General features: G+C 31.7%; 2 protein-coding genes across 6 annotated transcripts; both read right to left on the reverse strand.

Moving 5' to 3' along the window:
• Positions 1–342: 342 nt before the first annotated feature.
• LOC123684853 (UHRF1-binding protein 1-like) lies at positions 343–12,657 on the reverse strand. The gene is made up of 19 exons (XM_045624326.1): positions 12,336–12,657; positions 12,079–12,280; positions 11,802–11,996; positions 11,436–11,661; positions 11,117–11,283; positions 10,907–11,060; positions 10,607–10,854; positions 10,240–10,417; positions 9,107–9,199; positions 8,712–8,893; positions 8,360–8,656; positions 7,858–8,214; positions 7,635–7,794; positions 7,347–7,580; positions 5,275–5,591; positions 5,084–5,218; positions 4,065–4,343; positions 3,047–3,233; positions 343–2,039 (listed from the first exon to the last, which is right to left on the reverse strand). Exons 1-19 carry the CDS (start codon positions 12,377–12,379, stop codon positions 1,762–1,764), a joined length of 3,933 nt encoding a protein of 1,310 aa, XP_045480282.1. The 5' UTR covers positions 12,380–12,657; the 3' UTR covers positions 343–1,761.
• Positions 12,658–13,282: 625 nt separating this feature from the next.
• On the reverse strand, positions 13,283–26,120 carry LOC123684858. Of its 5 annotated transcripts, XM_045624335.1 has the most exons (7): positions 25,983–26,120; positions 25,777–25,919; positions 16,816–16,905; positions 16,490–16,555; positions 15,476–15,562; positions 14,915–15,061; positions 13,283–13,603 (listed from the first exon to the last, which is right to left on the reverse strand). In XM_045624335.1, exons 3-7 carry the CDS (start codon positions 16,900–16,902, stop codon positions 13,538–13,540), a joined length of 453 nt encoding a protein of 150 aa, XP_045480291.1. In that variant the 5' UTR covers positions 16,903–16,905; positions 25,777–25,919; positions 25,983–26,120; the 3' UTR covers positions 13,283–13,537. The 5 variants fall into 5 exon arrangements, with proteins under 5 accessions (XP_045480291.1, XP_045480289.1, XP_045480292.1 ...); XM_045624333.1 differs by lacking the exon at positions 25,777–25,919 and having other exon boundaries at positions 25,983–26,013; XM_045624336.1 differs by lacking the exon at positions 25,983–26,120 and having other exon boundaries at positions 25,777–25,963.
• Between the last annotated feature and the right edge of the window lie 1,850 nt (positions 26,121–27,970).

Genomic DNA, 27,970 nt, shown 5'->3' on the forward strand with positions numbered 1-27,970 from the left:
ACAAAGTGTTCTATTTAGATTTAGCTAAGAGCCAATTAGTGTTATTTATATCTAGAACTCTTAATTATTTATAAAAACCACAAAAACAAACTCGGAATTTTAAAGCAGAAAGCTGTTAAATTCTAACAATTATTTGCCAAAATGTGGTGGAAAAAATTAAATTGATAATGGAATGAGTTATAATAATGCAGACATTTCAAATTAACAAACAGTGAATTCCAGGCTCACTGGGAAAATATTAATTATGGTTTAGAATAATTCATTTTCAGTATTGAGAAGTATTTGAATAAAGAATTGTTATAAAATGAAATATGGATTTCGGTGAACCAAATAAAACAAATGTTTAGATTTTATATTATTTATAATGCAAAAAATTTCATTTCAAATAGCGAAAATGAACATACACATTTCCAAGAAATTCCAACATTCAAATATAAATTTTCATAAGTACAAAAGTATTGCATCCCAAACAGAATCACATTGAAATTTACAATTTTCACAATAACAAAAAATTTTCAAACATGATTATTGAATATTCCACATTAATAGCAATATCACAAAGCAATAGTCGATTTTCAATTCAAGCATCACATGGTATCAACACAAAATTTCATATTACAGAAGTTAATCTTATAAATATATTTTTTCAATAATATTGAGAAAGAGTTAAAATATCATTAATTTACTGACAATATCACAATCAACTTCATTTATATAATTGTATAAAGATATCTTAATTTATATATGCTTATATTCAAAAGAAGATCCCAGATGAGTTTTTTGATAAAAAAAAATCTTATGATGCTTATTTGTTTTAATCCAAATTGAATTTCATAATCCCAGATGAAAATAAGGTGTCTAAATGAATTATGTATATGATCTTCAAATGAATGTTAGTTGCCTCACATTTTTGCAATTTCGGGATTCCTTAAATAATTTTGTTCATCTTTATACTAATTTCCCTTATTCTAACTACTGATTGAAATATTCTGATTGTTGAGTTCCGTAGGAAAAAAAATTCAGTAAGTATAGATGCATAATGCAGATCCAATTATTTACTTTCAACCTGTTCATGTATCATTGAAAAAAAAATTAAATATGGTACCAACAAATAGAATCAGTCAAAATAAAATGTTTTAATTGATTGCACAATATTTTTCCAGAAGATCATATAGTTTCACTTACTTGAAAAAATTTTTTTTATACATTTAACAACTTCATATGATATTTTAGTGGATAAAAACCAGTGAATTATTCTTTTTTTAACTTATAAACCTAATTCTGGAATTTCCTCAGGAACTGTAAATATCATAAAACAACTATAAAATAAAAATATGTCTGATTTTAAAGTACAATCTTGTATCTCAACAAGATTCAAGACATGAAAACTTGGAATAAATTTCTATAAAAAGGTTATTATCTCAAACTGAAGAAACATATATGAGGAATCGAATGACATCTGATAAATAAAATCTCGTTTAGCTTGAAATTAATTTGATTGAGTATTAAAAACAATATTCATCACCAGAAAGTAAAAATATAGTAGAATAGTGTTGAAATGATTTTAGACAACTTTGATTGAAATGAACATAGAAGACGTACCTCAGCTGCTTCTCAAAAATATATTATTTTGGCAAAATTTTGTATGTAGGTTGCGAATTCTGGCAACTACACTAACTTCTACTACAAGTAAATCCTAGTGACTAACCACTATGATTTTCTTATATTAGTGCAGCAACTAGTGCAGTTGAAACAACATTGCTATCTTTTGCTGTTCCATTGTCGCCCTCTTTCACTCAATTGATCTTGCAATCTTTTTATATCATCCAAAAGTTTGATTTTTTCATCTAAAAGTCGCATAACTTCATCTTGAGCTGAAGTAAGACAAGATTTGAGAGTCTCCTTTTCCTCTTTAGCCTTTCGAAGTGACCTATTTTCTTCAGACACCCTTTCAAAAGCCAGAAGCCTTCGTTGTAGTTCTTCATTCTCTGCTATTAACTGTTTGTTTACTTTTACCAATTGTTGTTCTGCTTCTTGAGCTATAAGAAGAAATAAAGCAATTAAAAAAAATGAGAAAAGCACTTGTATGAAATCAGAAGATTTTTAGCGTTTGTTTAAATGTGTATATTTTTAAGTTTAGACATCGCTTAGAACAAAAACTGACAGTACTCAAGTACTGAGTAGTAGTGGTCTATGTGCCACTAACAAAATAAAACAGTATTGTGAAAATCACCTGATTGAAAATAACAATAAAAATATCAATATTCGAATAAGAAACTTAATATTATCTTACAATAGAAATAAAAACAAAATAATTAACATGTTAACAACATCCAACATCGCTTCACGGTAGGACCTTCAGATTTCACATTTAAAATAACTTATTATAGTTAATCATTAAATATCATGTATCTCACTCCTATGTTGGAGTTAATTCCTCATTTTTATGCAAATTTGATGGAATTTCTGTTAAGAAAATCTTATCATTACATTTGAAATTTCGGAGTAAAATGAACAAAACAATGAACTTCTGACTAAGCGCCCCTTATCGACAGCAGGAAAAACGAATTTATCATGAGTATATTTTGTCCTCAATCAACAAGATATTATCTTTCAGACGAGATCTAATTTGCTCAAAAATGTTGAGCCAAACTGAAGTTACAGGCATTTCAATCAGTCAGATTTCTCCCTTTCACCGACCCTTATTTGATGTCGTAAAATCGAAAGTGACAATTTGAAAAGATAGAGAATTTTCCAAGGATTACAGTGATGTTATTTTTTCTTCAACTTCATATGAAACATTTTCGAGTAAAATTCATTTTTCTACTCGACTGTAGCTATTACGCCCCTATCGGTAGAGGTATGAACTTCAAAACAATTTTCAGTGTGTTTTCTTGTACACTTTAGTGTTAAGATTTTTTACCGCAAATCTCTACGATGAGTGGATCCTGAGATATGCCGCTTACCTCGCTCATTTGCCCACCCTGTAGATATTATTATATCATTGTGAATTCGTTATTATTCATAGATGATAATGCTTACAAACCTGAAGTGATTGAAGTTGGTGATGATGGAGGTATAGGTGGTTGCGGTAATATATTAAATATACCATCTTCTTCTTGAGTTATATACAACGTAGATATATTCAAATCAATAGGTACAGGGCCTGGAGAGGTTATGTTCGCTGGTGGTCTATCCTCATTGAGATGAAGCAGAACATTATTCAGAAATACCTATAAATAAATAAGGGAATAATTTTATGAATCCCAGAAATCAGTATCATGAGTATCATTTTATTTATTTTACAATATTCTTTTCGAAGTTTTTATGGTTCTGATGATGTGGCCATCTTAAAATTTTCTAAGGAGCATGAAACAGTCATATCATATCAACATCTGAAACCTCAACTCAGTCGATTTTATGGTCGAATATTCGGTATCCTTATTGAATTTTTTAGGGTTCTGATTATGCATTTAAAATGAAATTTTTAACGGATTCAATATACAGGGTGATTCACCGTGATGGCCTTTTTGACGTTTATGGAAAACTAATCATATTTTGTGCTGAAAATTTGCATATTGGGGTTTGAGACAAAGATCTTTCTCCCTAAAATATTTTCAGACCTCTACAACTTTCGGTTATACTGGAAACAAACTACTACTTTCTTATTTCAAATATGGCACACCCAGTATATTATTGCATCATTAGATAGCTTTTTTGATTACAATTTCGGCAATATGCCAAAGCTTGGGTAGAAACTCAAGGACCAAAAATATACAGGGTGTTTATGAGAAGATCATGAACTTGGACAACTCATCAAAACTCAAGATTTTCATTTTACAACCAATATTTTTTACATATTTGCTACATAATTACTTGTACTGTTTCAATCAAACTCAGAGGCTTCATTTGGTCAAACTTATAGCCCGTTGTTTAATTTTACTTACTCAGAACAATTGTAGAACAAACTTTTTTTTAGTGGCGGCCGTTTTAACTAACGAAAGATTGGTTACCAATCATTCATTCAATTCACAAAAAGTGAATTCAATTTTTGTATTTCTCACCTGTAACGGTATAGGGGTCTGTATAATTTCATCTTCTATCAGATCTGTAAGACCAGTTACAACGCTCATAGATAAAGCTAATGATAAATCATCAACTTTGACGACAAGATTGTCTTGGAACAGTTTCTTTATGTTATCCCTATCTCTGAAATCCAGTTCCATCATGCTTTTCGAGTTTGGTAATGTTAAATTATGATCCAATCTCAGCTTAACTTTTGGAGTAGTGTTTGTATCTGCAAGGTCATCTGACCAACCTCTGGAACGGGAACTGAACTTGCACTAATTAGAAAAAAAGCAGATATTAATAATTTATAGAAAAAATAATAGTGAGAAATATGTTTTATATGATTGGTTGTGAAGCTTATGTACATGATGAATTAAACTCTTTTTCTGCTTTATAAACAGGGTGAGTCTTTAAATTATATGTTAATAGTAAATTTTGAGATGAAAATTTCTTACTCACTACTCGTAATTTACTCACCCCGAATAATATATATGTATTGTTATCTTAAAATTTCAACTCATTTATTGCTACTCCTAATTCTAGAACAACATGCTCATTATGACACTACTTAATATTTTATTTTAGTACCTTGATCTTGGTCTGTGCCACACAAAACATTCAGATGCATGCAAAAAATTCGAAAAAACTGGGTGAAGTTTCATTTGAAAAGGTACTCTCATATGTTAAATATCTTTGAAAGGATATATTGCATAGGAATCATGTCAGAAAGATCAGACCAATAACAATAATATAAAATGCATGAGAAAATCATTTGAAGTTTTATACATTCTGATACTTTCTTTCAAAGATAAACAACCAAAAATTCGAATGTATAAATATTCAGACACGAAAAAACTTAATACTTTGGAATGTTATCGACAAAATGAAAAATGAAATATTTTCAGTGGATACGAAACCTGCAAATCTGTTGTGGATATCAAAAGGGTAACTAGCATCATGATCAGTTAATGAGAAATCGAAATGAATAATTGGGTTCATGATTTTCATAATTTACCTGAAATTCGTCCCATGGAATAGAATTGCAATCATCACACTTAATATTGCCAACTTGTACTTTAATTGATGAGGAATAACCAATAGACTGATGAAGGAATTCAACTTTACTCAATTTGAAAGTCGCAACAGATACCTGAAAAATCAAATACTACGTTATCAACAAAAGGCAAAATTATATAAAAACCTCACCAAGTCTTTCCTCCGACCACCATCATGTATTGAGAGTTCACTTAGGGTAGTGGCTGTACTTTCTTCTTCAATGACCTCACTGGCCATTTCTATCAAAGCAGTAGCTCCAGAATCAGAAGTATCAAAGTTATTCTTCAAGGCAAACATCAAATCACATGTGGTGCCCTCTTCGCCAATATTCACCATAACATAATTTTCAGAATCACTGGAATCGCTACGAAGGGAAAGAGTATCACTAGCATCATCCCCACTAGGTTTAAGAGCACTGTCTATTGAAGACATGAAGTTTGAAAAACCTTTTTTCATGGAAGACAAACCTAAAATAAAACAGAATGTCAAGCTACCGAATTTCATGCGGTTTCTGTAAAGAATTTCATCAAATCATATTTTTAATACAGGGTTTTATGAATTGTTGTAGCATCATCCTGGCCCTGGAAATATTTATAATTGACTCATCATTGAATGAGAATTGATAATACACAATTTATGATTTTCAATTTCGAAATTTTATCATATAGAATAGATATCAGTATTAGTGAAAAGTAGTAAAGAACATTTTTGAATTTACTAGGATGTTATAATCGTTTATAAACTCTGTAGTTCCACATGGATGATGAATTTTCTCGCGTTTTTTTCAGGGAAACAAGACTATAATTCTGCCTATATGTGTATAATTTTCGATTTTTTAACCCAGAAGGGATGCAAACGATAGGGTTCTGAAACATCTGTAAGTTTCAATGAAAAGGTGGATTTAATTTGAAAAAGATGATTCTCTTCTTTGATGATTTGGTACTAGTATAAAATGACATATATCGAAATGTTCCAAACATGAACTTACTATTTTTATATGCTTTTTCATTTTCCCAAGAAAATTATTCCAGAAAAGAGATATACAGGGTGATTCACCGGGATGGCCTATTAGATGATTATGGAAAACTAATCATAATTTTGAGCTGAAAATTTGCATATTGGGGTTTGAGACAATGATCTTTCTCCCTAAAATATTTTCAGATCTCTACAACTTCCGGTTATACCGGAAACAGACTACTACTTCCTTATTTCAAAAGGCGCACCCAGTATATTATTGCATCATTAGATAGATTTTTTGATGGCAATTTCGGCAACATCCATACCTTGGGTAAAAATTCAACGGTTCATGAGTTATTGGGATTCTTATGAAAAAAAGGTGGCGATGAGAACTCACATTTTGTTGAATATTTCAGCAGAAAAAGCTTTTTTCGAAAATTTTTTTTTCTTTTTCGATTCCGCAAATACGTAGTATTATAAGACTGTTTTCTGCTTGGACCAAAAATGTACAGGGTGTATATAAGAGGATCATGAACTTGGACAACTCAAATTCATCAAAACTCAAGATTTTCAAATTAGAACCTATATTTTTTATTATTTCAGTCAATTCCACGTCCAAAAATAGTGGGGGTTACTTAAGCAAAGCCTATACCTAAAATGAATACTTTAAGAGTTATCGAGGAAGAACTTTAAATGAGGAAAAACCGCTATTTATAACTGTGTGGAGTAGTCTGCGATTTCCGAAAAACACAGAAAGAAACTAGAACTCTATGTTTTCATAACTGAATTTGACATATCAAGAATTGTAATGAGTTATTCGTAATTGAAAAGTGTATTGGTTTATGGATTTCTCAACAATCCCAACGAAAAATTAATTAAAATTCATGAAATGTAAAATTTAGTTATCCAAACATCGAATTTTAGTTTCTTTCTGTGTTTTCCGGAAGTAACAGACAGTTATTAACACACATTAACCGGAAGTTGTAGAGATCTGAAAATATTTAAGGGAGAAAGATCATTGTCTCAAATCCCAATATGCAAATTTTCAGCTCAAAATTATGATTGGTTTTCCATAAATGTCTAATAGGCCATCCCGGTGAATCACCCTGTATGACATTGTGTTGAAAGTATAATTTAGTTTCTTGTTTTTATAGCATGTCACTTTCCACGTAGAATTCCTAATTACATATTTGGGGCACAAATTTTGGAAATTAAGACATATCAGGAAGTTCAATAGAACTATCGAAGATAATAAAATTCTTTACCTTCATTTATGTTATTTTGAATAGTTTTAACATCTGACTTGGCCACAACAGTTGATTCCTGCCTTTCCTTTGACAAAGCCTTCAGAGGAGGAGCATGATTCATATAGTCCATAGAAATGCTTGTTGGCATATTCATTGCAGTGCTCGATCCATTTGGAATGGATTTTTTTGAAGGTTGATGATCAGCTTGTGTAATAGAAAGACTGCTGTTTTGCCACACCGTAGCAGCAGACCCTTGAAATATATAATTGAGTTCAACATATCAATATATTGTTATCGATATTATACCATGTACTAGCATGTCATCTACAATACTTGAAGAGTCTGGTACAAATGATTCAGCATCTGCTCCAGATGATTCTTTTCCAGGACATTGGGAAGGCATAACAAAAGTAACCTCTACTTGAGGTAATAAAGCCCCAACTACAAGAGATCCACTACTTTCCACCTAAAAATGAGGCAAAGGTCCTATTTTATTGGTTTATTCTTTAACAACACCTTCACAAATTACCTTGATTATCCTATTCGAATCTAATGATACGAATGTAGCCAATTCCGCCAGCTCTTCAGCTAACCTCAATAGGAACAGATATTGGTAATGATTGATTTGAATGCTGACTAAATTCGAAATTTGTGTTAGGGCATGTATATCGGCAGTCGAAGTATGATCATTGTTAGTCTTCAGTGTAGAATTTGGATCCAACTGACTATGTAACCATATTGTTACAGGAACTGTATCTAAAAATGGCACTGGTTTGCTCACGCCCACAGATCGAGCGCCTAGAAAGTCGCCCCAAACTGGATCCAAACTTATACACCATACATCTTTGGCTTCTGTCCATAGAAGTTCTCGATGCAGTTGCTGCATCTGTAAATTTTCGATAATGTGTTCGAAATTATTCATTCAATGATGATTAAATACCAATAGATGCAAATTTTTATGCAGAAAAACTTATAAAAAATGTTTTATCACTCAGTTCAACTAGATGGAAGTATGTAAAGAATGTACTTACTAGAACATTTATATTAGTTGTATCTAACACTTCAGGCACATTTCTGATATTATCACAAGATGATATGTGATCGAGAAACTTTTGAGTGACAATGTAAAAATCATCGGGTCTAGATGGAAAACCTGAACCAAAAAACAAAGATCCCATATGGAACGAATCTACGCATTTTGCCAAATCAGCTCTCGAGGATTGTTCTAAACTCCTAACATTGGTAACTGTGGCTCTGGTGACTTGGAAATTAAGAATTTTTGGACGATCCTTCTGGTTAATATGGCATGTATAACTTTCAAAACTTACCTAGAATAAAAAACAATTGCACGTCGCTCTTTGATGTTGATTAAATATTACTTACTCGAGGGAGTATACATTCTATTTTGACATCTATGTAAGTGAGATTGGAAGATGGTAGTTGAGGTTTGGAAGCCACAAGAGATTGGTGCAAATTAAGTCCAAAAGAATTAGCCCATAAGATTGTATCAACATCGAAAGATACATGAATAGGGTTGATTTGCACATAAAATTTTGGAGGTGGCACTAAAAATTATGTATTAATTATTTTTCTACAAATAGAAAGTTATTGATTCTGTTTAATTCAATCCTAATCTTATTATCTTTCCTAAATTTCGGAGGTATTCTATTCTAATCATAAATGAAAATTGTTACTGTTATATGATTAAGAATGCAAATTTTTTCAGTTGATTGAACACATAAGTAGAACTACTGAAAAATTATTGTTTGTCTACTTACATGGAAAGGAAGTTTCATCTGGGTAGTAATAATATATAAATTCTGCATGAACAATACTTGCTTCTTTAGGTAACTGCATAATATCTCTATCCCCTGAAAGTTTATATAATTGAAGAAAAAATAATATGCAAGCCAGTAGATTGTAAAATTTTATCATAGCTTTTCTTCAGTTAGTTAGTTCCTATAGCTTTATGTGGAGGAATTGTGGCAGAGATTTTAGGGTACATTATTGTCAATAAACAATTAAATAAAATAATAACTTCCCCTGCTGATATGAAATATGTTTTTTTATGAATAATTTGGATCTAGAGTGGGTAGGTGCTAGAATTACAGGTTAATTGGGAAGTAACTACTAAAAATGTCAATCGTAACAATATCCATGCTTTCATGCCAATAATTTTTTCTGTAATACCTAATCAGAAGTAGTGATAACTCAGAATAATGTTTGTACAGGGTGAAGCAAAATAGAAAGGTGTGAATCAAAATGAATAGGACCCATAGGACCTAGGTTATTCGAGTTGCATATTAATAATAATTTCATATTGAGTGGTCGCAAAAAAGAGAGCCAATTTCAAAATGCTCTATTCAAAGGCAAATAACATTGACCAAATTGTCCTACAGTCTTTTTGTCCTACTCTCCATAAGTTTGTGTGATTATATCTAAAAAGAATGATGCAAAACTTAAATTAAATAACCTCAGGATTGAAGGATTAAAAAATTTTTTCTTTAAAATTTTGTAATAAGGTAACCGCCGATTTATGATCACTTCAAAAACATCCATCCATATCGCCACACCCTGTATGTACAGTCTAAATTATCATTGCAATGCGCATTGCATTTGTAACAATACCTGATGGATTTCTGTTATCCTTCCTTTTATGTTGTGCTATGTATAAATTCAATTTACAATTTATAATATGGAATGGTACTAGATCAAATCAAGGGATCATTATCTCAAAAAATAATTTACAAATATTGTAGTTATAAAAGTTTAAAATATTTTAGAATGGTTGAAAATTCATAATAATACATTTTTAAATAGGATAAACAAGGCAAGCCCAGGAAATAGTTTTGAGATGATAAACCCTGATGGAAAATGTTTTAATTTCATGAGCATAAACTCCATAACTTACCACAAATAAATTCCTTGAAGGGCTGCTTTTTCCCTGATGTTGTTACCTTATGTACTGTGAAGTCATCCACTCTTATAATGGTACAGGAAGTCATCAACTTAGCAAACTGATTTTCGATTCTTTGCTTGAGTTCTTTATTTATTGGACTTGGACATTTTTTTGGCTCATTTGGAGATACCTACACAAAGAAGAGGTAATAAGATGTAACAGTTGAAAAACAAGAAGAAATGTGATATTTTTCCTCTATTTTATTTTTATCTTGAAAAAAAAAATTTTTTAGCATGATGTTAAAGAGGAATAATAAATAATTTTATTTTTTTTTATATTGAATTGAACATATTCAGAAAATTGTTTGATGAATAGTTACCTTTGTTGTTCTGCTCAAAGAGGCATGAGGTGTTCTATCTCTATTTATTAAATCGAAAAATTTTGATTTGAATTGAGCTAATGCTTGCTCCTGCCATTGGGTATGTGGAAAATTTCCATCATTATACTTGGGCCAATGTTTACGATTCGCTTTAGCCAAGTGATAAGGATAAAAATCAACTTGAAATTTACAAACATTGACTTGAAGTGCACCTCCTTCTTTTAAATTAGGATGACTAGACCTACCAGCTGAAAATTTACATGTTTCTTATATATTAAAAAAGAAATAATGATAACTTACTGCCTGGGTCATCGCATAGATGGAGAACTACTTGAGCACAAAGAAAGTGATAGGAAGTTTCTACAACATCATTCATTGCAAATGGTCTTGATGTAGATGTTGATTCTTTTGTTCTAGCTTCCTGTTGCAACTGTGCTTGATATTCAGGTAGTTCCTATAAATTATTCTTCACTAATTTATTGTTCAATGAATCCAATTTTAATTCTTTACCTCCAGTTTCCTTGCAGCTTTAGTCTTTCGACTGATTTGAGTTGCCTTCTGAATGAGTCCTGTTAGGGAATCAGCAAAATGAAGGGCAGCTTTCAATTGTGAATCTGTTAGAACCCATAACAAGTCCTCCAATATAATCACTAATCTTGATCCCATCACGAAGCAATCTGGAAGAGAAGAAAAAGTCAAGAATGAAGCCTACACAGACCATCATACTCGCATAAGCTCATCTTATCAAAAGTTTCAAAGAAGTTTATGAATGTCAGGATAGAATGTTAATGTATCCTTGATTTGAAAAAACTTATATCAAAACACTTACCAGACAGTCTTTTTTTTATAACAATCCTACATGTTGCTTGATTAGTTATCAGTCTCAAAGGAGTAAGATTGGTATCTTTAGTTGATTTAGCTTCTATTTTCAGAGTCTGCCATTCTAGTTCTTTGAAAATAAGCATTTGTCCTTTGCTTGGGTCCTTCAATCGAGTCATCCTCAAATCAGCCTTTTCCCATTTCGGTGACTTAGATTCCAATAAGATGCGCGAGATCTGAAAAAAAAAATTGTTCTTCTAGGTGGAGAAAACACTCATTGATTTATAACTATGATTTTCTAGCATAAAGACAAAGAAGTCAGCAAATGCAATCTCTTTATTTATTACCATAAATAATATATTATAAATTCCTCTACCTGTATAGTGGCTGTAAAAGCTGGACTATTGAAGAGAATATTCACATGATTTACAGTCACAGTTATGCCATCAATGACTTTATTTATATACCCATATTTTCCTGGAGCCATAGCATAATCTGAAAGGCCTGATGGAGTTGACATAGATCTCAGTTCTTCGCATGTTTCTATAGTTATGTTAACTTCATCAAGGTTCTAAAAAATATTTAAAATCATCTTGACTATATTTGATTCGTCATCAGTTTGAATATTTGTAAAATACTCCAAAAAGCCTCACCAAATGTATGGGAACGCTCTTTAGTTTAGTCCAGGGAATTCGAAATGTTACTTTGTTACACCAAGCTTTAGTTAATCTCAAAAACGACGGTAACTCTAGAAGATCTGTTAGAACTATTTCATTCAATTCCAAATTTGATAGTTCGCCCTCTCCTTTGAAAGTGCTGAGATTTATTTTATCAGCTGATAAATTTTTTGTGAACCTATACAAAAATGAAGAAATATGTATTGTGCTTTCTTTGAAACAATATTTGTTACCTCTGAAGATGTTTTAGCAGTTGATTTTTCAATATTGAAACCATTTTGGAAAATTTTACAATTTGTAACTAATCTACGAAATAATCTTTTTATTTTAATTTACATGTCTGGATAAAATTGAAATGATTTTTAAACGAAGAAATCACAGCAATAAATCGGTATTCACAATCATACAGACTTTGGAAGGTAACTGTCAGATTTGACAACAAATGACACTTTATCGATTGTAAATAGACGTTTGATCATAAAGGACTAGGTTCCAAATAGTGATTGTACTCCATTAGAAAAGATTAATTAGAACTTTATATCGTAATTCAAAGTTTTTGTTGTTTTTATGAACCCTACTCAACTTTCTTACTTAACAAAAGAGCCATTTGATTATTTGCTTTTGCAAATGCAATTACTGCAATATGTAATTAATCAATTATAAGGCATGTTGTCTTTTAATCCAACTCCGTAGTATTGAAGTCTAATAATTAGCGTCGTAACTTTTACAACCTTGAATAATCTGCTTGAAATGAGTCAAAATGTTATTTTCATTTCAAGATAACCCTTGGTCTCCCCAGATATTATTATTTCATTTCCCATAATAAATATAGAGACCATTGGTTCAATTGTAGTTGGAGTTTTTGATTCAGGTAAAAGTAGCCAAAAACTAGGAACATCAAATAATTTTGCCTATTTCTTCTGCGAATTTGATGGTATAAAATTTAAGTGCTATCTCTAGTTTTGATAAATCTATTAATTTAAAAGGCTAAAATCGAGGGAGGGATCTCTGACAAATTTCACAATATACATATAAGCATTGAATTTGAAATGTATCAGTGCGATTCATTTATAAATTGTAGGTACCTGATGGACCTAAAAATCCAAAATTAGATTTTGAAATTTATTTTATCATTCTACTGTATGTGTTTCGATTTTGCGTAATAAATTAATGACAAAAATAATAAAACATTAATTTATTGATCTATAGACCCTGAATTTCCTATAAAATAGATACATATTATGCCTATAGAAATATACAAAAATATACATTCCAAAAATTCATCTTTCTTGGAAAATTTCTATTTCCTTGAACAGTATTGCCTAAATTTTCACCATAATCAATGAACTATAAAACTAATTATTTACAACTTTCAATAAATTAAATTGAGCATATCAGAATGTCTACTTCCCGGGACCATTTTCCTGGAAATGAACTACAGGAACTTTGAAAATTCTATGGATGCATTTCTGTTGAACTCCTTATCAGTGATTTTGGATTGCTGTAACAAATAAATCAGCATTAAAGGATATAGCGTTATATATTCCTTTTCAAAATAAATCTAAAATTCTATGCAAAAACTTCACGTCATTTATTATGCGATATTAGTTTTTGTGTTAACCATATATTTATATTTTAGTTAAAATTTCTTATGATGAAACTTTTGGATCACATAATGAATCAAGTTGTATAAGAAAATTATTTATCAAATATAAATATGAAAATTCGACTGAACCACTGACTAGGCGCCAGGATCTATTGAGCGCTCATTCAATTTTGCGTCAAGTGCGCTCTTGTGTAGTTGACTTGAGCTCTGGGATAATATTGCGGAGTTTGCTACCAATAATTGTACAATAATATAATTTATATCAGAATAAACATTTAACCAGGAAAGATCACATGATTGACTTTGTTAATATAAACAGACTTATCATAAAAATATATTGGCGCGTACAGGCTTCAGCCTCTGCGATTCATGTTTGTCACAATAAACTATTATTATTATTATTAATAGGTATGAAGCAAGTTTCAATTTTAAAGATTTATTCATGGTATAATATTTGCCACTGTTTACAGTAGAATTCGATTCAATGATAAAAATAAGTAACAAAATAAAATAATTTCATAAAAAATATGAAAATATACTTAAAATATACAGGGCGGTATGTACGGAACCTAGAAATCAAGTAAATAACCATTTCCATAATATAGATCTGATTTCATTTATAATACGTTGCGTTCGAACAATACACAATTTCTTATATATCTTCGTCTGTTATTTTTTCCGAAAAATGGTAAGTAGCTATAGAGAACTACTAAAGACAGCTAAGGAAATGTACAGGCTGAGCAAATTTCGATGATGTTTTGTCACTAGGTACAACTTTTAAATCAGAGGAGATAGAAAAAGTCTGACGCCTCATTCTCGTTCTATTTTTCTGAGAAACTAACAAAAGTTAGAGTAGTATTCATTTTTGGCCATCTTCTTATGTTTTCGAGTTATAAGTGAAAATCGGAAATATGGCAATATCGAAAAAAAACTCCGCTAATACTGATGATAGAGCTCTGAAATTAACACATTATACAGGCACTTTCATGAGTAGAATCCAGTGGCGTGCTAGTTTGTTTCAACAGGATTTTTAATAACGAAGCTATGACCCAAAGCTATATTTTTTAAATGGGAATATTAGATTTCAGTGCCATTTTTTGTAAGCTTAATTTTGAATGATTTAAAAAATATACAACATCGTATCATCAATTTATTTATCAGGAAAGGTTTTAAATTGATGATATTTTAAAATTTTTATCGAATTACCTTGAGAGCTTCATCAAGTTCTAAATTGAATAGTCGGACGAGCCCTTTAACATTTCTTCTCAATATTCTGCTGAATTCGTTCCTCGTAATTCTGTATGGTGCTTTTGTAGTCGTTGCATTGGGATCAGAACTCTCTGTTGTCGATACCTGTAAGGAAAGATAAATTTTCCAAATGAAACTTTCATATACAAGGTGTTCAATTAATTTTGTACAGGGTGTTATCCTTTGAGTAATATTGAAAAGTGACCCATTGAAATGAGGGAAAAATTGGTGAGAAATTATCTATAAACCTTCTTATTTTGAAAACCAGTCGAATTTGCAAAAAAAATCTTTTTTGGAAATACGGTTTTGCTCAATAACTTTCCATGCCTTGGTACGATAGTTTTTCCAATGACATATTTGGATAGCCCGTGAAAAATCATATTGATGGGTCACTTTTCAATTTTGCTTGAAGGATAAGCCATAAAATCCAGTGAGCCGCTTACGTGAAACACCCTGTATACAAGCCAAATTTTTCTTTATCCATAATAATAATTATTATTAGTATTATAAGAAACTTACTGTTGCAGCAGCAGCTCCTTCAGGTGCGAAATTGTCATTCAGCATCTTATTTATTTTTCCAAAAGTATTTCTTGTGTCAGCCCATTGCTAAAAAATAATCATTAAGTTTTAATATGCGAGGCTTATAATTTTTAAAAACAATATAATAATAGCGTTAATTTGCGATTGATTCTGAAATGATTCTCTACTCTACTGAAAAGATCCAATGACAAAATGAAAAAGAGAATTCGTTAGTTTAAAAGAGCAAATGCTATAGAAATATAAATGTTTGCGAAGAAAATGATATTCCATAGGGTCGAGCATTGAAGGAGAACCACAAATCGCTGCACTTGGTCCATTCCTTTTCCATATCCACTCGGGAAACAAACAATAAGAGACTGTCAACCTTGACTTCAATACTTCTTGCAGGAATAATGGAACATTTCTCACAGATTTTCAAGACAAAGTTGATTTAAATTAGTTCAATCGACTGAGCTTATCTTATTGAGCTTTCGAGGTAGGTATATCTGATAAAAATTCTTCTAAGTTCTGTCTTTTTTTTTGTTCTTTTGCTATTGGTTCGAAGGGTTCCAACTGAATAAAAAATAGGTAAGTTATCTATTGTCGAAATAATCAAAACAGTATAAGCAATATTTCAAAAGCATTTTCAAGCAATTTTCGTCTCGTCCTTTGGAATCAAATATTGGGGGGCTGCTTCCTGTAAATCAATTCTCAAGTGACATAAGCTAAAATAAAACTAATAGATACATATTAGAAAAGCTATACTTTCTCGAATAAAAACTAAATAGATCTCAAAGTTCATGAATATTTCTACATCGATTTTCCATGCCTACAAAGCCGCTGACTGAAACATGCAATGCAAGGAAGGGTAATAAAAATTAAAAATACCTCATCTAAAATTGCGATGAAAGTATAACACAAATCTACCCCTTCGTAAAAAATTTCTACTAGCCATTTGACGTAATACATTGCCTGAAACAGAACTGAAAACATTTTTTTTAACAATTTGAGTACCTCGTATGCCACTTGAAACAGTGTTTTAACAAATCCAGTCCTTGGTGTTGTTCTCTTCGGTGGACCCTACAATATAGTACATAAAATTATTATCTCTGTTAAAAAAAAAAGATGAATAAAGGATTATTTATATGCAGAGTATCAAGTCTCATCACATTTTAGTTTTAACTGAATTGATTTCAAATTACTGTAATAATTTTCATACTTTTCTATTTCTCATTTTAAAGAATAGAATTCAAAATCCCATCTCAAAAAAATTGAAAATAAGAATAATAATATCTTTGACAATAAGTAATGTCGGTTTGCTGCAAGATGTATTGTCTCACCTTTGTTGTAGAGCTTTGCATATCTACAGTGATGCATGATATAATCATTAGGAGGAAAATCGATCTCAGCAAGAAATTCCCCAACATAATCTGAAAATAAGGAAACCAATCTCATGATTTAGGTAATACTAGAAAAATCATAAATTAAATTCGTTAAATTAAACGTAATATTTCACTTTGGCGTATGAGCAAGACCCATAATAAGAATAGATATAGTGAATAAAAAGTGATTTCCCAAGTTTTTTTATATATTTTTATATTTTTCTATATCTCGAAAACAAATTTATTAATCTTTGTTGTTTGATATTAAGAAGGAAAATACCTTTCAAATGAGGTATCACTTGCCATATATTTTCATTCAAAAATTTAGGGGTGGTGGTCCCAGCTTCAAGGGATGGAATGTATTTCGTGTGAATTTAATTGCGAACGATGTCCCCCTCTAAAATGTAGTCGACGTGTTCGAGCGTTTTTTTTTTATAATTCGGTTCTTCCGACCTACAGAGCCGATGTTTCGTTTTCAATGTCCCACATAGGAGCACGAGAGGGGTTCTTGGGGACATAAACCCCCCATTGGTTAGAAAAAATTTAAAAAATGTAAGTAACAATTGGAAAAAAAAACAGAAATTTATAAGAAACTGAAAGATTTTGCTTTTTCAAAGGGTGGTAAACAAACCCCCTACCTCCAATAGGTAACTCTAGTTACGCCAATATCTGTATATGTATATACATACCAAACAGTATTTGTTATAAGACTCCAAAAAAACTGGCTGATTCAAGGAGCGAAAGACAAGAAAGCAGAATTTTATTAACTATTTTTTCAAAAGAAACGTAAAGGTATATCAAAAGTAGGTAATAATTGAATAATACAGATTTACCTAAGTAAAAACATATAGAAAATTCTGATGGTTGTTTCAACCCAAAAAGTACAGAATAATGACAAGAAAGTTTTAGGAATGACACCTTGATTCTTATTCATGAATGCCATATACTCTTATTCTTGCATAGAAATCGGCTCATTTTCATTATTTGAAATATTTATATTTCGCTTGAGTAAATTACTAAGTAGGTATAATGAACATATTTGTATGGGACGATAGTCCCCATTTCGTAAATTATTTTCATCGGAAATTTCATGAAATTGGGAAAGGACTGCAATTTGAAATTACCTAATCATTCACAATGCAAATCTACTTAAGGTAATATTGCATTTTTCTGAAAATTTCTCATTAGAAAATTCCATAAATTCCAGTACAAACCGTTTATTGTGTTGATGCTTTCTTGAATAACTTTCCCTGTCATGTCACATTTCAAAACTGAGAACAAAAGGTAGCATAGCGGTATTAGTATTTATAATCCGTAAATAATGTTTGTATATTTTCTCTAAATTAATTGTCTTGGCAAAATATTTAATGTTTCGAGCAACATATTTTCCTTTTCAATTTTTCTACAGGGTGATCCAGATTTTATTGCAATAACTTCGGTGTCGGATAGAACAACTCTTTTCATGAAAAAATTTCTATAAACATATATTCTAACAAACTTCGTTTTCTAGATACAGGGTGTTGAAGTTTGAAAAGTTTTTAGTTATGCATTAATCTATTATCATTACATTCATTGTTGTAATTTTCAGGTACCTATTTAAGTCTGGATAATGTAATGATTCGAATAAGGTATATGTCTCCTGCCATAATTATCCAGTGGCGTAGATATAGAGGTGCGATGATCTTTTCTTATTCAAAATCTACACCACTCATTTTTCGAAAAATTGTTTCATTTCTGGAATCAACAGGGCTTAATTGAAGAAAAGGTCCCTGGAAGTTTTTTCATAGAATGTACCATTTTCGAGAAAATCGAGTACAAACTAAATACATACGATCCACAAAAATTAATTTTTAAAATTTTCTCATTAGTGATGAATGAGAGTACAAAAATTGGCTTAGTGTTCTATAACGTTGTCAGATGGCATTTAATTGAATATATCAGAAAGAAAATTTATCAAACACTTAAACAATAAAAAATATTCACAAACATTTTTTATTGCTTCAGTGTCTTTTAGAGATGTTGTACCTATGCCATATGAAAAATTACGTTAATTTTTGTACTTTCATTTATCTCTAATGTAAAAATTTGAAAAATTAATTTTTGTAGATTTTTGAGGAAAGTATATGCTATGTCCTTCATTATCTCGAAAATGGTACATTCCATGAAAATAATTCAAGAGACCTATTATTTATGAAGCTCTATCGATTTCGGAAATGAATGGTCTCACTGATGACGAATCCGTGGTCAAATTCAATTCTGTTCGTCTGTACGATTCGTAAACACGGTCATTCTAGAACTAAAAAACCTAAAATCTTGAAACTTTTCAGGGTAGTTTCAGGTCTTGAATAAACAAACTACGACTACATAAGGCATGTTAATTGTGTTCTTGATCATTTCAAAACAAAAAATTTGGTCAAGATAAATTTTGCATTTAGAGGTCTAGTGCCTAGTAGATGTTTCTTGAGATCTGAAAATTGAGATTATCTAAGCCAAAATAATTTTGCGACATATGCAACTTCCGGTTATCCAAGGAATGTAAAGACATTTTTTTTTAATTTGACTCAACATTGAACAATTGTAATTTTGCATCTAGATGCAACATTTCAACTCGATTGGATCTGGTGTTACTGAAGTATTGAATGTTTTTATATATTATGGTACGTATCATTCGAATATTAGTAGTGAATTGATGTGATATCAATTATTAGTTGTCGAAATATTTTTCAATTGCAAATTTGAATTGGAATATTTTGAATTTTGTGTCCGATTTCGAAAATGTGTGAAATTTGCATGGTATTGGATATTATTTTTTTATTCGAGTTACCAAAGCAAAAAAATTTTGAAAGAATTAAATCCGAAATACAAACAGAATTACATATCGGTAATAACGTGAATTAATGGAACCAGAAGATCTTGTCACTAGTGAACATCCTCAGGTATGCTTAAATTTTTTATGGTTCTGGTGACCCAATCAACATGAAATTCTTCATCTAGCATGAATACCTTAACTGTTATTTTTCAAATTTTCTGGAAAATAACATTTCAAATGTCCATAACTCCAGAACTGAGGATCTTTCCCAAATTAACACAACGGTGACATTCCATCATCTGAACCTACCATGAACATTAATGTTTTTAGATTTTCCGTTTGAGAGTTATCGTGCTTACGGCCGACGGATGGACACAACTGAATTAACCATCAGTAAGTCAAATCTAGTCGTTTGAAACCAATATCTGCTTAAAATTAGAAAAATTACAGATACCGTAATGAAAGAACGATCGCTCAAAAAATTGAGATTGTGGAAAATTTTAACGTTTTTGTATGTATGATCTATCTCTTCCTCATAGCATAGAAAATTTTCCTAAACGATTTGGCTAGTAAAATGAACTAATTGTGAACCTCAGAAGCATATCGAATGAAAAAGAAACTGTTCCACATTTTTTTTCAGTCGTTTTTACGGTTGTATAATAAACATAGATAATCTTAATCTTCTAAGGCATCCAAGCTATTTTGAGATTTAAGCCTCTGGTCTTTCAATTAATTATCTAAATCGTTGAAACAGATATTTTCGAAAATTACTCATTACTCACTATTTTGGATTTCTCGTTTAAATTTCATCGCGTAGTCTTTGTCCAATTAGCTTCGATATTATCTCACATTCTTGTTAGCTGCACTCACGAATCCTATGCTTTCTTTCTGTCCACACAGACAAGAGTTCGACACCGCACTAAAGTTGAATAAACCAGAGCTATCAGTGTAACATTGCCGTAACACTCTCACTTCTTCAGTTATGCGATTGAATAATAGTCAATAATTTTACTAACCCAAAAAGGATACGATGTCATAACCACCTGAAGGAGGAATTAACAGACTTGCCCAACAATCGGGGCTTTCTGAGGCGGATAACCTAATTTAAAAAGATGAACTTGAAAGATCTTAGGAATATTTTCAATTTAATGGAGACAATAAAATGGAATCCTAAATTTAGGTATTTTTGCTTTAGAGTTTACTGAAGGTAGTGGAGAATGTGTGATCAGTTTTGGGATGAAAAATGTTGGGTCTCTGCTTTCTAAATTTACTGATCCTGAACAATTTTGGTCTCATTTGTGCCCAAACATTCTTGTAACATGTTTTTCTCGTAAATTCTCAAGTTTTCGAAGAAAGTTGTAGAGTAAAGATGAGAATATTAGTGAATAAATTGGGCTTTTCAGCCATGTTTTTTTTAAAGGCAAATTTTCATCCAGAAAAAAAGTTGTAACAAGAGATATTTTAGGGGTGGACTATTTCAACCCCCTCTGAGCTTACTTCAGGGTTGAAAAATTTTGAAATGTGTGTAGTTTTATTGACAGATAATCTTCACCAAGTTTCGTCGAAACAATAAAATTTTGAAAAAATTGTCATATTTCGGAGGGGTGTAACTTTTCCAGGAGGAAGTTTTTAGTAAATATTATACCTACTACCCGCTTTAATTTTCATCACAGAATCACCCCTTACATTTTTCGGTGTTATTCAGGTACACCCTGTATATCGCGTTTCACGTCCTGAATTCTAAGTATTGGGTGTCCCAAATTCCTTATGTCTCCAATCCCTTGATCCCTTTCAGCTAGAAAAAATGGATGGCACATTTTCGGGCTCGATTTTTGAGAGAATTAATTTGGTGAAAACAGCAGCCTCATAAATTCAAATGTTTTCAAGCTATAAGAGAAAATTGGAAAATGCGTGAAATGAAAAGTTCTCATAACTTCTTTATTATTGGTGCTATTAACATAAAAGAAAAACTTCATACAGACACTTTATTATTTATTGAGTATGATCCATTGGTGTAATCATTAGTGTTTTCATTGCAATTAGTTCTGAAGTAATAATATACAAACTTGTGTTTTTTTCAAATGTAAACCATATAAATTTCTATAATAAATGAAATCGCTTAATTTTTTTCAATTTCAAAAATGTATAACGTGATAAATAAATATTATAAATCTCCAAAGAGATTTTTCCAGAGATTTTATTGGCAAACATTAAGAGTCATTCCAAATAAATAGACTCAACTATCGTTTAGTAATTTTTGAACGGTCGTTCCCCGAATACATCGGATGATAAGGAAAGATTAACAGAACACAAAAATACTTTTTTTTATTTTTGACTTTCTGTTCAGTGTACACGATATAATTACCGGAACTAAACAACGGATTTTAGCGGTTTTCAGACAACTTAGATTGAGCTTATCTTTGAGAAAGATTTAGGTTTTGTTTCATTAAGAGCAGATGAAAATGGAAAAAGTCATAGTGATTTCAAGATAGTTTTTTAAGTAGGCGAAATCACGGGCTCCAACTAGTATCCTATTTTGATTGTATGTTTGTGTATCGCAAAGATTCAGAGATTTTTTTAAATTTAATTCATTAGTTTATTTCTTCGAAATTCATGGATTTCGTTCTCGAACTAAGAAGACCGATACGATAAAGCAATTAACTATGTTGTGTCAAATTTCATCAAATAGCATTCATAGTGAAGCTTTTTTTAGTTGCTGCATATTCTTTGTTTATTCCTGAGATTGGAAATAATAAACCAAATAATCGGTCAAAAACTGTTCGCGAAAACGATAGATTTTAGAATTCAGCCTAAAAGGTTTTTGCTGCTACAGTAATGATCCTTCAGTTTTAGTTTGAATAATGATTTGTATAATAACTTTTTCCCACAATATCCTTTTTTCTCCGGTTTCAATAGCCAACGTCTAATTACAGATATAAGAACGATACATTTGTTAGGTATTTATCTATATGAGAAAACATGAGATTAATAGATTAGAATAAGTGATATGTATAAAAATGAAAGTATTGAGCCTTGCTTAGAATTCATGTATCATTAACCCAATTATTACAGTTAGTATTAATTTATCAATTAAAAATGCAATATATCAAATGTATGCTAAAGTATTCAAGCCTGCGAAATGTTTTGCATAATAATCACCTCACCAGTAGATGAACAGTCTGACGATACTATCAGAATCAGACGAGGACTAACAACAATAGAAAATACACGATTCGTACTACAAATTGGATTGTCACTTCAATTTTTTGATTGAAAAACTAATCACCAGTGGCGACCCAGACATAAGCCTTTGTGGGGGATAAAGAAAAAAAATTGAGTATTCGTTTCCGATGTGCTTTGAATTTACAAACACTTCTTGAGATTGATTTTAAACTCAAGGGTGTTTTTTTTTAGAGCTATAGAACTTTAAATTTGCAATAAAACAACGATGGATTATTCGATTGACATGAATTTTATTTATCCGCGAGATAATCTTGTGGCATTACATTTTAAATATGATTTCTGGCATATGACCGCCACGGCTGGCTCGGATGTAGTCCAATCCTCGGTCCAATCTGGACGTCCAATTTTCGATGACTTTATCCAACATTTGTGGCCGTATATCGGCAATATAACGGCGAATGTTGTCTTCCAAATGGTCAAGGGTTTGTGGCTTATCCGCATAGACCGATGTCTTTATATAGCCCCATAGAAAGTAGTCTAGCGGTGTTAAATCACAAGATCTTGGAGGCCAATTCACAGGTCCAAAACGTGAAATTAGGCGGTCACCAAACGTGTCTTTCAATAAATCGATTGTGGCACGAGCTGTGTGACATGTTGCGCAGTCTTGTTGGAACCACAGCTCCTGGACATCATGGTTGTTCAATTCAGGAATGAAAAAGTTAGTAATCATGGTACTATACCGATCACCATTGACTGTAACGTTTTGGCCATCATCGTTTTTGAAGAAGTACGGACCAATGATTCCACCAGCCCATAAAGCGCACCAAACAGTCAGTTTTTCTGGATGTAACGGTGTTTCGACATACACTTGAGGATTAGTTTCACTCTAAATGCGGCAGTTTTGTTTGTTGACGTAGCTATTCAACCAGAAGTGCGCTTCATCGCTCAACAAAATAAAATGGACGTAGTGCGCGATACGTATTCCGCACAGAACCATTATTTTAAAAATAAAATTACACTATTTGCAAGCGTTGTTCAGGCGTGAGTCTATTTATGATGAATTGCCAAACCAAACTGAGAATAAATCACTTGACAGCTGTCAAATCGGTCGCCATCTTGAACAGTAATGCCAACTTAAAGTCATATACCTCGAAAAAAAACACCCGTTAGAGTAGTTTGGAGCTTTTACTTTAGAATCTCATAAATTTTTACCCGATTGTTTATTTTTATCATCAATTTGGAATTTTTAGCCCGTAAGTAAATATTGATTTTATGTCGATGACAGTCAGATCAGATCAAGCCTTTTGATGAATTCGTTGATTAAATTTTCACACAATCAAATTATTTAGCGTTGTGACTGATAATGGATATTCGTCCTGTGAGGGATATATTCCCCTTATCCCGCTTTGCGTACGCCACTGCTAATCACTGATTACTTTCAATTCCGATTCGAATACACACAGGTCAATTATTTTTATAAAGACCTTGCAAAGGTATATAACACAACACACTCACTTTTTTTATATTAAGCGAAATGTCAGAAGTTATTGAAAATATTTCTAATAAAAATTTCTAAGATGTAACCTGAGTGTATTAAGTCATTTATTACGTATATACAGAGGGTTTCACTTTCAAGTCGGGAATTTTCTTGGACGTGTTTTACATATTAAATTAATCAGGAAGAAGAAAGAGGAATGTTCATCTAAACATAAATATTCAGAATTAAATGTCTAGGGAGATCCACTTTTCCGAAGATGTACAGGTTCCCCAAAGATATAGATACCGTAGTTTCGACCTTTTACAGCTTTGCCGTTATAATAAGTTTATTGAGGCCCTCTCATAAAACTATCCCAAAACAAAAATACGATCCTGAATAGCTGGCGCGTGCGGACCAAGTGGTTAGGGTACAGTTTTATGATAGGCTCTCAATAACCAGCTGTATGAAGCTGGCACCTCCAAAATCCGAATTTTGAGATCAAAATTTCAGGATCGTTTGTCCATTGTAGATTCTTTGTCTTTTTTTCATTTGTCCAGAAGAGATATTGAAAAAGAAGTCCTTTTCGAGCATTATCTGAAATTCTGGGGGTGGACAAACGTGGACTTACGATGGACAAACGATCCTGAGGTTTTGAGCTTAAAATTCGCATTTGGGGTGCCAACTAGAAATAGAAAAACACCGAGTGTATAATAGGTATAGAACAATTCAAGTCCTCGTGCAAAATTGCGTATTGATAATGTCTTTAAAATCAAAGAATATTCGAGCAGAATATTTAAAAAGAAAGCAAAGACATGAAGTCAGAACTATTGATTGCTCGCTCGCTAATGCGCCAATTGCGCCCTTGGCTAGACAGTTCTGAGTTATTTAGCCTTCAAGGGCGGGATTGACGCACAAATGACTAACGCTCAGAATTTCATTACTGTCAATGCTTTTCTCATGTTGTTTTTATATGTTGCTTAAATTTTCTATGATTCTGATGATGCAATCAAAACTAAATTTCGCATAAAGCTTGAAATTGCGAAATCAATGAATCTGTTGTTACAGAATAGGGAAAAAAGCTTTGAGTGCTCGCCGCGGCAGAGGAAAACTTTCAATTATTGAAGATACAGATTAAATCTCCTGCATTAACAAATCAAAATATATGAGTTTTTAATTCCTAAAATGAATGTATTTTTAAAGATTTTTTTGGTACGATGGTACTGAATTGAAAATAATAATGATAGAATTTCAAATGACGATGTCGCATTGAGATAAGGAGCTTTGCTTGAATAGTAACTTTTATAAAATTGGTTTTAGAAGCTTACTGATTCCTACTTTTTTCATGATAAGTAGGTACCTGAATGCGCAATTCGCCTATATGAACAGATCAATATATGATAGAAGGTTTTATAATATATATTTTCAATAAAGCAAAAAATAGTTGACTCACCTTGACAAATAGTAAAAGGTATGAAGTACAAATATATCGATCACAAACCCTACCAAACGAATAACTGATAGGTAATATTCTTATGTCCCTTTCTAAAATGCACTAATTACAATTATATTGCATATATAGTTGATGACCAGTTTCTGCAAAATACCGACACCTATTACAATGCACTTCAAGGGAATCCATTAGTTATCACCACTCACCTCAATCAACATTCAACGAAGAAGTTACCAGAGAAATGTGTCGTATAATTCTCAACTGCGTTTAGAGAAAATTAAAAAAATGTGAATTTTGAGTCAAGGCTGATTGAGTAACGTTCTTACGTAAAGGAAGCGAGAATACGATGTTGAAAAAGGTTCAGCATCGCCAAGATATTAATGAATTATTTTGGCTGACTTGAGAAAACCCAATAGCTGACCAACTCTTCGTTTTCGCTTTCCAGAGGTTCTGTGGAATGCTTTAAAGGAAACCCCGATGACCCAATAATGGAAAATACGTTATTATAATGTGTAAAACTAAAACAGAAGCCTAAGAATGAAAGGGAATGTGCGCTCAAAACGATGTGAATTATTTTCGTTTTCAGGATTATTTCAACGGTACTTTTGGATCTCTTCTTCTCACCATTTTTCAAGTCTCATTGAAAGATAGATTATCAAGCTTGGTTTAACAACAAGGCGGAAATATTATATACAAGGTGATTCACCGGGATGGTCTACTAGAATAATCATAATTTTGAGCTGAAAAATTTGCATATAGGGGTTTGAGACAATCTCTCTCCCTAAAATATTATCAGATCTCTACAACTTCCGGTTATAAAGGAAACAGACTACTACTTCCTTATTACAAATGGCGCACCCAGTATATTATTGCATAATTAGATAGCTTTTTTGACGACAATTTCGGTAATATGCCATACCTTGGGTAAAAACTCAACGGTTCATGAGTTAATGGGATTCTTATGAAAAAAATGGTAGCGATAAAGGAAGCAAATTTTTTTGAATTTTTCGATAGAAAAAGCTTTTTTCGATTTTTTTTCTTTTTTGATTCTACAAATACTCAATATTATAAGACTGTTTGCGGTTTGGACCAAAAATGTACAGGGTATTCATAAGAAGTTCATGAACTTGGAGAACTCAAATTCATCAAAACTCAAGATTTTCAAATTAGAACCTATATTTTTTATTATTTCAGTCGATTCTACGTACATAGATAGTGGGGCCCCACTATCTATGTACGTTGAAATAATAAAACATATAGGTTCTAATTTGAAAATCTTGAGCCGTATTTTTCTATTTAAAGTTCTTCCTCAATAACTCTCAAAGTAGATATTCTCTTTAGGTATGGGGTTTGCTCAAGTACATGATTTGTAAGTAAATAATATCCAAAACCAACAATAGGAAATAAAATAATACATTCAAGTACTTAAGTAAATAACTCTAATTGAGAAAAACACTGCGCAAAAGAATTAACGCACATTATGGAAATCTCAAATTTATTCTACAACTGAAGGTGTTCTCAATAATAATTATTTTTATTAGAATTATGCATGCATATGTTATCCACTTTCAACGTTTTTCTTCAATACATATGTTTTTTCCCAGTAGGAATAAAAAAAGATGAGATTATCAGATTTTGAATGTATTGGCTCCATTCTGAAATCAGTTGTTCTGGATCAATTCTAGTGATCAATAGTTTTTCTTTAGTTTGATTTTCTACACTCGATCGCTATGCAACGCGAAACACGCAATTTGACCCAAGAGGAATGTGCCTAAGCGGTAGTTTTGCGAGAAGAAGGGTGGACATACACAAGAATTGCAGAAAGGTTTGGAGTTTCCCATACAAGTGTGTCCAGAATGTTGCCGCGATTCAGAGAAACAGGTATGAATGTCCGAAGACCAGGACAGGGTAGACCACGGGTAACAACTGCCATTCAAGAACGTTACTTGAGACAACGGTTTGCAACCGTTCGCCTCCTTCAAAATCAGCTTGAGCAAACTCATGGGGTGCAAATTAGCACTCAGACAATAAGAAATCGCCTCAGAGAATATGATTTAAGGCCTCGTGTCGCGACAAGAGGCCAAGCTCTTACCCCAGCCCATCGAAGGGCGCGTTTGGATTTTTGGTAAAACATAGATGGTATATAATAGCAAGGAGTGAATGATTGAAATTTGGAGAAAAAAAAACGAAGGGT

Source organism: Harmonia axyridis, chromosome 7 (genome assembly GCF_914767665.1).
Source record: "Harmonia axyridis chromosome 7, icHarAxyr1.1, whole genome shotgun sequence".
NCBI classification, from domain to species: Eukaryota; Metazoa; Arthropoda; class Insecta; order Coleoptera; family Coccinellidae; genus Harmonia; species Harmonia axyridis.

Bases quoted from the DNA above. Each gene is read 5' to 3' on its own strand.
- LOC123684853 (XM_045624326.1), bottom strand. From the start codon at position 12,379: ATGGTTTCAATATTGAAAAATCAACTGCTAAAACATCTTCAGAG. The intron at 8,894-9,106 runs GTAAGTAGACAA...CATAATTTTTAG, and splicing joins AGATGAAACTTCCTTTCCAT to TGCCACCTCCAAAATTTTAT. The intron at 7,581-7,634 runs GTATAATATCGA...ATATATTTCAAG, and splicing joins AGATGACATGCTAGTACATG to GGTCTGCTGCTACGGTGTGG.
- LOC123684858 (XM_045624333.1), bottom strand. The intron at 15,563-16,489 runs GTACTCAAATTG...ATTATTTTTTAG, and splicing joins TGTTTCAAGTGGCATACGAG to CAATGGGCTGACACAAGAAA. The intron at 13,604-14,914 runs GTAATTCGATAA...TATTTGTTACAG, and splicing joins AACTTGATGAAGCTCTCAAG to CAATCCAAAATCACTGATAA.